Here is a 13427-nt window from a genome sequence, read left to right on the forward strand (position 1 = left end):
GAAAAATACTGTATATAGTTGGTACCAATTGTTGTACATATATGATTTGGAGGGGTGTCCCAATACTTTTGAAAATATAGTGTATATATACTATGTTGCCAAAAGTATTGTGATGCCTTTACACACACATGAACTATAATGGCATCCCAGTCTTAGTCTGTAGGGTTCAATATTGACTTGGCCCACCCTTTGCAGTTATAACAGCTTCAACTCTTCTGGGAAGGCTGTGAACAAGGTTTAGGAGTGTGTCTATGGGAATGTTTGATCATTCTTCCAGAAGCGCATTTGTGACGTCAGGCACTGATGTCAGATGAGAAGGCCTGGCTGCCAGTCTCTGCTCTAATTCATCCCAAAGGTGTTCTATCTGGTTGAGGACAGTCAAGTTCCTGCACCCCAAACTCGCTCATCCATGTCTTTAGGGACCTTGATTCATACAATGCTGCACAGTCATGTTGGAACAGGAAGGGGCCAACTCCAAACTGTTCCCACAAAGTTGAGAGCATGAAATTGCCCAAAATGTCTTGGTATGCTGATGCCTTAAAAGTTCCCTTCAATGTAACCAAGGGGCCAAGCCCAACCCCTGAAAAAAAAACTCACACCATAATCCCCCCTCCACCAAACTTTACACTTGGCACAATGCGGTCAGGCAAGTATCGTTCTCCTGGCAACCGCCAAACCCAGACACGTCCATCGGATTGCCACACAGAGAAGTGTGATTCGTCACTCCAGAGAACACCTCTCATCTGCTCTAGAGTCCAGTGGCAGCGTGCTTTACACCTCTGCATCTGATGCTTTGCATTGCACTTGGTGATGTAAGGCTTGGATGCAGCTGCTTGGCCATGTAAACCCATTCCATGAAGTTCTCTACGCACTGTTGTTGTTCTAACCTGAAGGCCGCACAAAGTTTGGAGGTCTTTAGCCATTGACTTCTGTGCACTGTGCGCTTTAACATACACCGGACCCTGCTCTGTCATTTTTATTATATAATACACATTTACTATTAAATTATTTAACTTATTTATGTAACCCTTTTTTTACATGCAACATTTCAATACTTCTGATTTTCTTTTTGCAATTCCGATTGAGCCTTGTTATTCAATATTTATCTAAATTAATTTTTCAACAAGAAAATCACAAAAATCTGCCAATGTAACCCTTTCATCCAAAACTTTTACAAATGTTGCATTATCAGCTGAAACATGCTCTTTTTTTTCTATACACCGGTTTGCATTTGGCATACTTTTTAGAAGGTTTTCAACTATAGTAATGTTGTGCATGACTTTTGTTAATTTGGTACAAACTACATGACATTTTTATTGGTGCAATAGTCATACCACCTAATTTGGTATACAAGTTGCACTTGTTTTTTGAAGTAGGCTTATTGGTTATTTACTTTGGCACACACATTTCCTTCCTTGGTACTGTGAATTAATTATGACGCATGTAAGAATGTTAATTCCTCTTTTTTTTTTCATCTAACCACTGTACTATATGCTAAGCTGATCTATCAGATATCATTATATTATGTAATTTGCAGTGAGAATGGAAACTGAGAATTGCCCATGTTTTGTCATACAGTACTAGGAATTATACCAGAAGAGGGAAAAGCAAGCAACCCACAGAAACCTGAAACTTTTTTGGTCTGACATTTCTATACTAAGCTGCTGAAAATTGGTTGTTTGATAGGGGTAGCTCCTTGAAATGTCATTTTAAATTATAAGTTGCATGATAGTCATAAAACATCGTGTCTTTTTCCCTTTGAGTAGGTGATGGCCTCAGTAGTATTAAAGTTATATCTTACGGGTAAATTTACTTCATTTAACATTTTGTTTAATTTGATATTGATATGCCTGCTTTAAAAGAAAAATATGACTCAAACCCTAAAGCGTATGTAAAGTCAAAACCTTTTATTTAAACTTTAAGAAACGACAAAGTTTTTTTCTTTTTTCTCTGGAACATGTTTAACTGGGGTCCTGGCTTCATCTCATTAGTAATTTATGATTAGAGATGGTCAGGCAAATTAAGGGTACCCCTTGAGTGGGGGATTCAGAGTTTGGAATCCACATTTACAAAGTTCAATGAAAGTGCCAAACCAATGAACTTAAGAGTCCAAATTCTTTTAATAATGGGGTTTGTTTAACAGAACAATATAAAACAGCCAATGCATTTGGGGGGCTCAGTGATATTCCCCTTCCTAAGGCTACAAAACAGATACAAATTTGATACACAATATTTGCCACTTAAAAAATGATACAGAAAAAGTTATGATAAATTATGTTTCAATATTTGTGTATAAAATTTGTATCAGTTTTATAGACTTGAAGAAGGGGGGGGGATCCCTAAGCCCCCCAAACATGTTTTATGCTGTCTTGTTCAAAGAACACTAGTGTTAAATGTTTTTGGTCTCTTGTGGGGGTAGATTTACTAAAACTGGAGCACTCATATCCAGGTGCATCTGTGCATTATAGCCAATTCGTTTCTAACTTCAGCTTGTTCAATTAAGCTTTGAGAATAAAACCTGGAAGCTGATTAGTTTCTATATAGAGTTGTACCAGATTTTCACTCTCCAGTTTTTAGTAAATAACCCCCTTAGTGTCTTACTAGCAAAATATCTCTTGACTTCCAGTTCAGAGAAACAACAGGAAGTAGGAAGAGACCTCTACATTGTGAGGGGAATTCCCCTCTTAGAAAGTGGTCCCCAAAACTTATTAGAGAATTTCTCTTTACTTCCTGTTCCTATGACAGAAATATTGGATTTCCCTTCACATTCTGTATTGGAGACAATGGTCATCTGGACCACTAGCAAGTGTTAATCTCCCCAGTAAGCGCACAGACAGCAATAAAAACCTGACAGGGTTTTTTTCCTTTCACAAACTCTCTTTAAATGAGTATAACCATCAATATCGATGACATTGACGATATTAATCAAGATATATCAAACTACAATGAGCAATGCAACACATTTTTATAGAAAACCTTCCTCCTGTAAAGCAGCTAAAGATGCACAATACCATTCACTAAATGTGGAAGATATTGCAAAAGCAATATAAATTATTTGCAGCATATTATGGCTACATCCTATTTACATGACAGAAGAGGATCTGATGATTCCCCAATATGCTAGCATCCATTTTTTTATTCATGCGCAAGACACATTGAGAACATATTCTACACAGGTACTTTTTTATTAATATGATGATTATAAGCAACCTTACCATTAAGCCAGTAATGATCAGAGATATCGGTTCTGATGAAATGATGGTCATAAGGTGGTCCAAGAGAACGTGTAAATGTAGTTTCCTTGCCAAGAAAATCTGAAGCTGTCCCAGCAAAGAGGTATTCATCTACAAAAATGCAAATGTAATGTTCAATTATTATTAATTCACTGTAACAATTTAGGGTTTATAAGCATTACTGTCTCATATTTCGTAATTATTTTCACAATTAAAAGAAAAAACACTAAAAGCTATAGCTATTAAAAGTTAAAAAAAAAAAAGTATTTATTTTCTGGGTCACTGACTTGAACTAAGTGTGCAGTAAGTGAAGTCAGAACTTCTGATCTGCAAACTTGTAGCTGGTCAATGAGTCAAAAGCTTAAGGCTTTTTGCACATTGCCGTACAACGTACAGGTCCAAGGACCTGCTGCTTCTGTGTACAATCCCCCATTAAGATGAATTAGACCAGTGTTTTTCAACCTTTTTTGTGCAAAGGCACACTTTTTTCATGAAAAAAATCACGAGGCACACCACCATTAGAAAATGTTAAAAAAATTTACCTCTGTGCCTATATTGACTATATATAAAGTAATTCTCTTGAATAGGAATCAAACACAAAGAAATTATTTTATAATTACTTTATTATGAAATAATAAAGTATTTTATAATTGGACCCGGGGGCCGGACCAAGAGTAGATGAATGATGTGTATGTGTCATCCATAGTAAGTATAGTAATATTCCCCCATAGTAAGCATAGTAATTAATCCCCCATATAGTAATTCATCCCCCATAGTAATTCATCCCCCATATAGTAATTCATCCCCCATAGTAATTCATCCCCCATAGTAATTAATCCCCCATATAGTAATTCATCCCCCATAGTAATTCATCCCCCATAGTAATTAATCCCCCATATAGTAATTCATCCCCCATAGTAATTTATCCCCCATATAGTAATTCATCCCCCATAGTAATTCATCCCCCATAGTAATTAATCCCCCATATAGTAATTCATCCCCCATAGTAATTCATCCCCCATAGTAATTAATCCCCCATATAGTAATTCATCCCCCATAGTAATTAATCCCCCATATAGTAATTCATCCCCCATAGTAATTCATCCCCCATATAGTAATTCATCCCCCATAGAGTAATTCATCCCCCATAGTAATTCATCCCCCATATAGTAATTCATCCCCCATAGTAATTCACCCCCCATATAGTAATTCATCTCCCATATAGTAATTCATCCCCCATATAGTAATTCATCCCCCATAGTAATTCACCCCCCCTATAGTAATTCATCCCCCCTATAGTAATTCATCCCCCATATAGTAATTCATCCCCCATAGTAATTCATCCCCCCTATAGTAATTAATCCCCCATATAGTAATTCATCCCCCATAGTAATTCATCCCCCATATAGTAATTCATCCCCCATAGTAATTCATCCCCCCTATAGTAATTCATCCCCCATAGTAATTTATCCCCCATAGTAATTCATCCCCCATAGTAATTCATCCCCCATATTAATTCATCCCCCATATTAAGTCCCCAAGCCCCCCTGTGTCAATTCACTTACCTTTGCTCCGCGCGTTCCTCTCGCCGTTCCGGTGTAGCATGAAAATCTGTCTCCTATGAGGATCTGTCCCCCTCGACGTATCTGCGCATGTGCCAGTATCAGGCATTAGCAGCCGAACGGCGATCTCCGGCACATGCGCAGATACGTCGAGGGGGACAGATCATCCTGACAGTATCACGCTCCGCGGGCCGGATTAAAAGGTCCGCCGGGCCGTATACGGCCTGCGGGCCGTAGTTTGCCCATTGCTGTTCTAATGATTGGTCTATTTGTGAGCCGAGGCCACATGTTACGGATGAAATTGCAATTTTTCCCACGGCACACCAGACAATATCTCACGGCACACTAGTGTGCCGCAGCACAGTGGTTGAAAAACACTGAATTAGACAATGGGGCTGTATGTGGTTATGTGCTGTGGGTTGCATAAAGCACCTGCAAGTGCATGAATGTGTGCTCCAAATGAACATTGTCTACATTTGGAGCATACTGGATGTCCATTGGTGCATGGATGCTTTATGCAGCTTTGGTGGATAACCATGTACAGCCACCCCTTCTAATTCCCCTTCTAATTCATCTCATGCAATGCTATTCATTTGAATGATGCCCCATAGTACATATACAGTGTTAACCAACACACCTAGCCTTCAATGCACAGCAACGCACATATGTATTGTGTTTTGCTGTGTACTGTATTGACCCCCAAAGTATGCGGGTTCATTTTTTTCGTGTATTGAGATTTGGCATTTCTGAATGGGTTGCACCACATGTCAACAAACAAGGCTGAACACCAATGTAGGCTGAACTACTTTGTGCAAAAAACATTAGTGTGTAAATGTGCAGATTTATGAAATATGTACTTAGAATTATTTATGAACTAAGACTTTTGTATTGTATTAAATTCTACTGATATACTATAGTCATCCTGGCTTTCACGTGTATAGATACCTATATCTAAATATTTCTGGCCAATTATGCTGTCAAGCAAAACAAATTGCCTTTGTCTGGAAAACTGGTAATGCTGCAGGCAAACATACATTTCCGCCCCATGAAAACTCTTCACCCTAGTTATTATTTAGTCTCATCATTTTAGACAACTTAGCCTGGTTTTAAAGTATCAATTGTCAAACTATGAAAAGTGAATGTCACAATGGATAATTGATAATGTTTGTTTTAATCCTTATAGCCAGAGTTCAGTCAATGAGAAGCCTTTGTTGAAAAGGAATGTTCAGAGGTTCGCTGTGACATGATGATACATATGTATGTGTTTTGGGGCAGATCCTAGTGCAGACAGTGATGTCTGCAGCCTCTTTCATCTCTTTACATTGTCAAATCTACGTATAGCATAACATATTGGTTTTGTATTTCACACATTTTAGGTGAAATATTACACTTAGTGATAACACATTTTCTGTTCTTGCAAAATGTTTGCCTTATAAACATATATATTTGTTCAATCATGTGTTTCTTAAAAATATAATACAATTATAGGAATCTAAAAAAAGTCACAGCTCTGATAGCTCCAGTTTGTAATTGAATGTAGATGACTAATCAATTGTATGTAAACTATAACAATGACGTTCTCTTATTTGCTTCTATTTGGTCTGGTAAATATACTATTATTTTTTTGTCATCTCTCTTCACAATGTTATACAAAATATGTTGCTCCTGCTGTACTGTGTGATCTACAGTGTTATATCAAAAATGTTATCAAAGTACATTATGACTACAGAGACAAAGAGAGAGAAAGGTGTTCTATAGTTATAACACACTTTCTATCCAAGGGTTTTAACTCCATACAGTAGTTATAAAAAGTCTACACACCCCTGTTAAAATGTCAGGTTTCTGTGAAGCATAAAAATGAGACAAAGATAAATCATTTCAGAACTTTTTCCACCTTTAATGTAACCTAACAGTACAACTCAGTTGGACAACAAACTCAAATCTTTTAGGTGGAGGGAAGTATAAATAAAAAACTACAATAATATGGTTGCATAAGTGTGCACACCCTTAAACTAATACTTTGTTGAAGCACCTTTGATTTTATTACAGCTCTCAGTCTTTTTGGGTATGTGTCTATCAGCATGACACATCTTGACTTGGCAATATTTGCCCACTGTTCCTTGTAAAAACACTCCAAATATGTCAGATTGCGAAAGGGATCTCCTGTGCACAGCCCTATTCAGATCACCCCACAGATGTTTGATCAGATTCAGGTCTGGGCTATGGCTGGGCCATTCCAAAACATTAATCTTCTTCTGGTGAAGCCATTCCTTTATTGATTTGGATGCATGCTTTTGGTCGTTGTCATGCTGAAAGATGAAGTCCCTCTTCATATTCAGCATTCTATCAGACGCCTGAAGGTTTTGTGCCAATATTGACTGGTATTTGGAAACTGTTCATAATTCTCTCTACCTTGACTAAGGCCCCAGTTCCAGCTGAAGAAAAACAGCCCCAAAAGCATGATGCTACCACCACCATGCTTCACTGTGGGTATGATGTTCTTTTGGTGATGTGCAGTGTTGTTTTTGTGGCAAACATATCTTTTAGAATTATGGCCAAAAAGTTTAACCTTGGTTTCATCAGACCATAACACATTTTCCGACAGGCTTTTGGGAGACTTCAGATGTGTTTTTGCAAAATTTAGCTTGCCCTGGATGTTTTTCTTTGTAAGAAAAGACTTCTGTCTTTCCACTCTACCCCATAGCCCAGACATATGAAGAATACGGGAGATTGTTGTCACATGTACCACACAGCCAGTACTTGCCAGATACTCCTGCAGCTCCTTTAATGCTGCTGTAGGCCTCTTGGCAGCCTCCCATACCAGTTTTCTTCTCGTCTTTTATTCAATTTTAGAGGGATGTCCAGTTCTTGGTAATGTCACTGTTGTGCCATATTTTCTCCCCTCGATGCTGACTGTCTTCACTGTGTTCCATGGTATATCTAATGCCTTGGAAATTCTTTTGTACCCCTCTCCTGACTGATACTTTTAACAATGGGATCCCTCAGATTCTTTGGAAGCTCTCTGCGCACCATGGCTGTTGCTGTAGGATGCGACTAAGTAAATGTCAGAAAAGACGTACTAGAACAGCTTAACTTTATTTGGGGTTAATCAGAGGCACTTTAAATGATGGCAGGTGTGTACTGACTCCTATTTAACATGATTTTGAATGTGATTGCATAATTCTGAGCACAGCTACATCCCTGGGTTATAAGAGGGTGTGCACACTTATGCAACCACTTTATTTTAGTTTTTTATATTTACTCCCCCCTCTAAAAGATTTCAGTTTGTTTTTCAATTGAGTTGTAGTTTATAGGTCACATTAAAGGTGGAAAAAGTTCTAAAATTATTTCTCTTTGTCTCGTGTTTTTACATCACAGAAACCTTGCATTTTAACAGAGGTGTGTAGACTTTTTATATCCACTGTAGATATAATGCAGTGAGTAAGCATTGTCACCCTAGGACAGTGAAGGTACATTCACACCAGATAGGGTGGGACTGTTTTGAGTTGGATGGCTATTCTACCGCAGTCCCACCACATGGACAAGGGAAAATGCCTTGTCTCCTATGTGCCCAGTTCACACCACTGCGTTGTGATGGTGTGCAGGCACAGTGCACTAAAAAAAGGTATTGCGTACAGTACTATTTATCAGCACAGCACAGTGAGAGGCAATTTATGGCCTCACAGTGTGGGGCCTGCAATTGAACTTTATGAGATGTCTTTATGACATCTTAATAAAGTTTGCTTTAAAAAAAAAAATCAATCCACCAAGCTCAGAGCTCAGCTCAACGCATGACTGTTCTGCCAAATTGCACTGCACACCAGCCACTGCACTGCAATAAAGCAGCTTGTGTGAACCAGTCCGAAGTATGTTACTGGCAGGATCACCAAGTAAAAGAAAGGAAAAACTTCATCTTCAGGACAGAGTAGACGCAGTATCGCAGAGTAGGATAGGAAGAATCACAGATTATGCTGGTAGAGAAGAGAACAGGTTGGGGCAAAAGACTTGCGTTGTTTCGACACTTCCAGCGAAGTAGTTTCTGGTTGTCCACGGAAAAGTTCCCGCCCCTGCGATAGCATTGCAGAATAAGTTGTTTATCTGCATAGTTTAGGTATCTGACAATGACTGGTCTTGGCCTAAGTTGTTGTTCTTGATCTTGCGGTGGGCCCACACAATGGGCTCTTTCCACAATGTGGATGGATAGCGAAGGCCCAGAACTTCAGGGATGTGGTGGCTGCAGAGCTCTATTAAAGAGGATTGTTTGTAGGATTCTGGCAGTCCTATAATACGTAGGTTATTCCTACAAGATCTGTTCTCCAAAACCTCTAGTTTGTCAAGTACAGATTGGGGTACCCCCCCCCCCTGTGTAATAATGGCTGTGTTTACCTGAATTAGTTGCATCTCTAAAGAGGAAATATGCAGTTCTGCTTCCTCCAGCCTATAAGTCTGACTGTGACTCTCCTGTCGCAGCTGTTCCATGCCCTGCTGTACCACTTTGTGAGTATGCTTGCCACGGCCTGAGCAATCCTGGTGTGTAAAAAATCACTGTCTTCCACCTGCTGTAGAGATGGAGAAGAGTGAACAGCTGTATGCTGTGCTTGCTGTATAGCGGTGGCCATCTTGGATGTCATCTCTGGCCCTGTGACATGATCCCGCCGGGAGTCCTGCGATGATCGGGGAGTGGAGTGCTCCAGAAAGCGATCCATCCGGTTCCCTGGTGCTGGAGGGTCACAATCCGTCCAGGTAACCGGAGCACTGGCGCGGTTTCAAAGTGCAGATGGCAGCGGGGCAGGGATCAGCGACGGATCACTCCATCCTCACACAGCGCCGGAACCAGAAGTCTTCAGGATTTCTTTTTATTGAAGCGGTATGTTTTACAACTTCAATTTTTTTTATGTTTTGCAGAATAATAATAAATAATGTATCTGTTCTATACATAACTTGTGTTTTGTTATTATTTTTAGTGCAGTATATTAGTGTTAATATTAAGTGTAACATTATTATTTACAATGGCTCCTACATTTCATAACAGCTGAAGCAGGATAGAATTTACAATTAGATAAAAAACTCTTACTATGTATAAAGCTAATTTGGAGGGGATTTTTTCCCTGCAAAACTGGTGTTTCACAAATGTTGTATTTCCTCAAATAAACACTTCAGCCAAGTGGCACATTGTAAATAAACATGATCAAATGACAAGTTTATTTTGTAGAAAAGCCCAATTACCGCCTAAATCATGTGTTTATTGATTTATTAATTATTCTGAAAAACACAACACTTTGGTGAAGTTGGCCTTTAACCCTGTAACTGTCACAGATTTTAGGGGTTATGGTAAAAAAAGAACTGATTGCAGCTAGCCAACATCGGTAGCCCTCACAGTAGATTAATTCTCTTAAGTTATAAATTCTCAGTCACTTCAACAACCATGAACCTACAGCAGAAGGGCCCCCTAGACTCTGCTGATTCATGATTAGTTGTGACAAACTATCAATCACAGCCATTCATAAAAAATGTTTGTGCACATGTTTATACAAAGTTTGTACATGTGCTTCCACATCTTTGATCTCTGTTTAAAAGCCCTAAATTTGTAGAATTTCAAGTCGCCTGTTTTCTTTTCTTCGTCTCCACTAGAAACTGTCCTCCTCCACCCTCATGAAATATATCTGACATCTGGAGAGGACTTATTTTGTTTCTTACTGACAGGAGAACATCAAAAGACACTTGTATTATCAAGAAGATTATGTAGGTTTAGACCTAATCCAACAATACTGGCTGTGCCTGTTATTCAGCTTTAAAAGCTGAAATCCACCTCGATACTGAATACCAAAAGAGATTACAGCTACTATACTATAAAGGTTTTTGTAGTTTGAAATAGATGTGAAATAGCCAGATTGTCAGATTTGGCTATGCCAATGGGTGTCAAAATTTGTTAAAAAAAGGTATGCTACCAAGACTCAAACTGGTTCAGAAGACTGTGTCTATATGTGTAGAGATATGGTTTACTTACAAAAGAAATATATACTGTTTATTTAGCAAAGTGATGGCTGACTTTATAAGATGAACGTTCACTGAGCCATGTTCACTCCAATAAACAAACCATATGGTAGCAAAAATCTTGTTTTTTTTTTAATTTATCGCATACATATTACAGTATTGAAAGTGAACAGGTTTATCTTATTAACTTACATTATTTAGAAATGTTCTTTTTGCTAAGTAAAATTTCCCTTTCTAAGTTAACAGCCTGTACCTCATTAATAAATCCACCCCATACTCTCAGGTGACAGCGATACTCTCTATTCTGCCAGTGATAGGTTTAGGTTCTCACCAAGGCCTTGAGTCTAAGAAGTGCCATCTTCACCACTACCCGCTATAGGGAAGGTTATTCTTTAATTGTAAGGAAGCTCAATGGTTTTAGCTTGAAATTACCCCATTGGAACCCCACAGTACTAATAAACATGAAGGCATCATGAGTTCATAAACAACTCAACAGCAAGCAGGATACAAGGCAAGACTTGTTCAGGAACAGCTGGATCTGTGGGCAGGTACTAGAATGGATGTAGCAGAAAATAACTGAAACTGAAGTCAAAGCACAGCTGAGTTTGTCCCAGAGCTTAGTGCATAAGGTGAAGCTCTGTTGACTTCCATCTTTGAATCATTTGCAAACAGAAATGTTTTCTTTTTAATTATTTTTGCACGTAATTGGGTATTCTTTGCAAAGTGAAACTTCACCACATTTTTCACAAAGTACAACTTCCCTTGGAAAATGACCAGCCTATTTGACTTTAGTAAATCAACCCCAATGGGTGCAAATTAAGATACTGGATACAGGAAAGTCATCACTTGGTGCAAGGTGGAATGGTAAAGACTAAAGACTGGAAACTGGAAATATGGCCAAGACCATTAGAAGGATCATGCACCAAGCAGAATGTCTTTATTCAGGTACCAGTACAGTGCACTGAACTGCCTTCTAAATTGAGTGCCTTAGATATATAAATATTATTCACCTGTTAATCAATCTGAGTGCAAAAAACTGATTTCAGCCAGAAAAGAGCACTGCCTGTTGTATCCAAGTGAGAACACCAGTTAGAGACTGGAGAAAAGAGAGGCAGACTGGAGACCTTTCAGGCTGAGTAATAAATAGTCATTATGTCTGCCTAGCAATATAATACAGTGAGGAACAGAAGTATTTGAACACCTGCAATTTTGCAAGTTCTTCCACTTAGAAATCATGGATAGGTCTGAAATTCACATTGTAGGTGCATTCCCACTCTGAGAGACAGAATAAAAAAAAAAATCAGGAAATCACATTGTATGATTTTTAAAGAATTTATTTGTCTTGCACTGCTGAACATAAGTATTTGAACACCTGAGAAAATCAGTGTTAATATTTGGTACAGAAACCTTTGTTTGCAATTACAGAGGTCCAACGTTTCCTGTAGTTCTTGACCAGGTTTGCACACACTGCAACAGAGATTTTGGCCCACTCCTCCACACAGATCTCTTCTAGATCTGTCAGGTTTCAGGGCTGTTGCTGAGCAACATGGAGTTTCAGCTCCCTCCAAAGATGTTCTATTGGATTTAAGTCTGGAGACTGGCTAGGCCATTCCAGAACCCTGATATGCTTCTTACGGAGCCACTCCTTGGTTATCCTGGCTGTGTGCTTCGGGTCGTTGTCATGTTGGAAGACCCAGCCATGACCCACCTTCAATGCTCTGACTGAGGGAAGGAGGTTGTTGCTCAAAATCTCACAATAAATGGCCCCATTCATCCTCTCCTTAATACAGTGCAGTCGTCCTGTCCCCTTTGCAGAAAAGCACCCCCAAAGCATGATGTTACCACCCCCATGCTTCACAGTAGGGATGGAGTTCTTGGGATGCAACTCATCCTTCTTTTTCCTCCAAACACGACGAATGAAGTTTAGACCAAAAAGTTCTACTTTGGTCTCATCTGACCACATGACTTTCTCCCATGCCTCCTCTGGATCATCCAGATGGTCATTGGCAAACTTCATACGGGCCTGGACATGTGATGACTTGAGCAGGGGAACCTTCTGTGCAATGCATGATTTGAAACCATGACGGCGTAGTGTTCTACCGACAGTAACCTTTGAAACTGTGGTCCCAGCTCTCTTCATGTCATTGACCAGCTCCTCCCTTGTAGTTCTGTCCTGATTCCTCATCTTTCTTATCATCAGTTATACCCCACTTGGTGAGATCTTGCAAGGAGCCCCAGTCCGAGGGAGACTGACAGTCGTCTTTAGCCTCTTCTATTTTCTAACAATTGCTCCAACAGTTGATCTATTTTCACCAAGCTGCTTGGCAATTGCCCAGTAGCCCTTTCCAGCATTGTGGAGGTCCACAATTTTGTCTCTGGTGTCTTTTAACAGCTATTTGGTCTTGCCCATGGTAGTAGTTGGCGTCTGACTGACTGTAGGGTGGACAGGTGTCTTTAAAGAGCTCAGAAAGGTGCTACTAAGTTAGATTAATGAGTGGAGTAGAAGTGGACTTTTTAAAGGCACAGTAAAAGGTTTTTGAGAGCCAGAATTCTTGCTGTTTCTTAGGTGTTCAAATACTTCTTTTCAGCAGTGCAAGACAAATAAATTCTTTAAAAATCATACAATGTGATTTCCTGA

General features: G+C 39.2%; 1 protein-coding gene across 2 annotated transcripts in view; it reads right to left on the reverse strand.

The window, feature by feature from the left end:
* SEMA3D (semaphorin 3D) overlaps positions 1 to 13427 on the reverse strand; it is a 260951-nt gene that overhangs the window by 106242 nt on the left and 141282 nt on the right. For both annotated transcript variants that reach the window (XM_089685964.1, XM_089685971.1), the window contains exon 7: positions 3216 to 3344. In XM_089685964.1, coding sequence (XP_089542090.1) covers positions 3216 to 3344 — 129 coding nt within the window. The remainder of the gene's footprint in view (positions 1 to 3215; positions 3345 to 13427) is intronic.

The sequence above is a fragment of the Staurois parvus genome, unplaced genomic scaffold, assembly GCF_062004578.1.
Source record: "Staurois parvus isolate SC_StPar_1 unplaced genomic scaffold, SC_StPar_1.0 ptg000019l, whole genome shotgun sequence".
In the NCBI taxonomy this organism is placed as follows: domain Eukaryota; kingdom Metazoa; phylum Chordata; class Amphibia; order Anura; family Ranidae; genus Staurois; species Staurois parvus.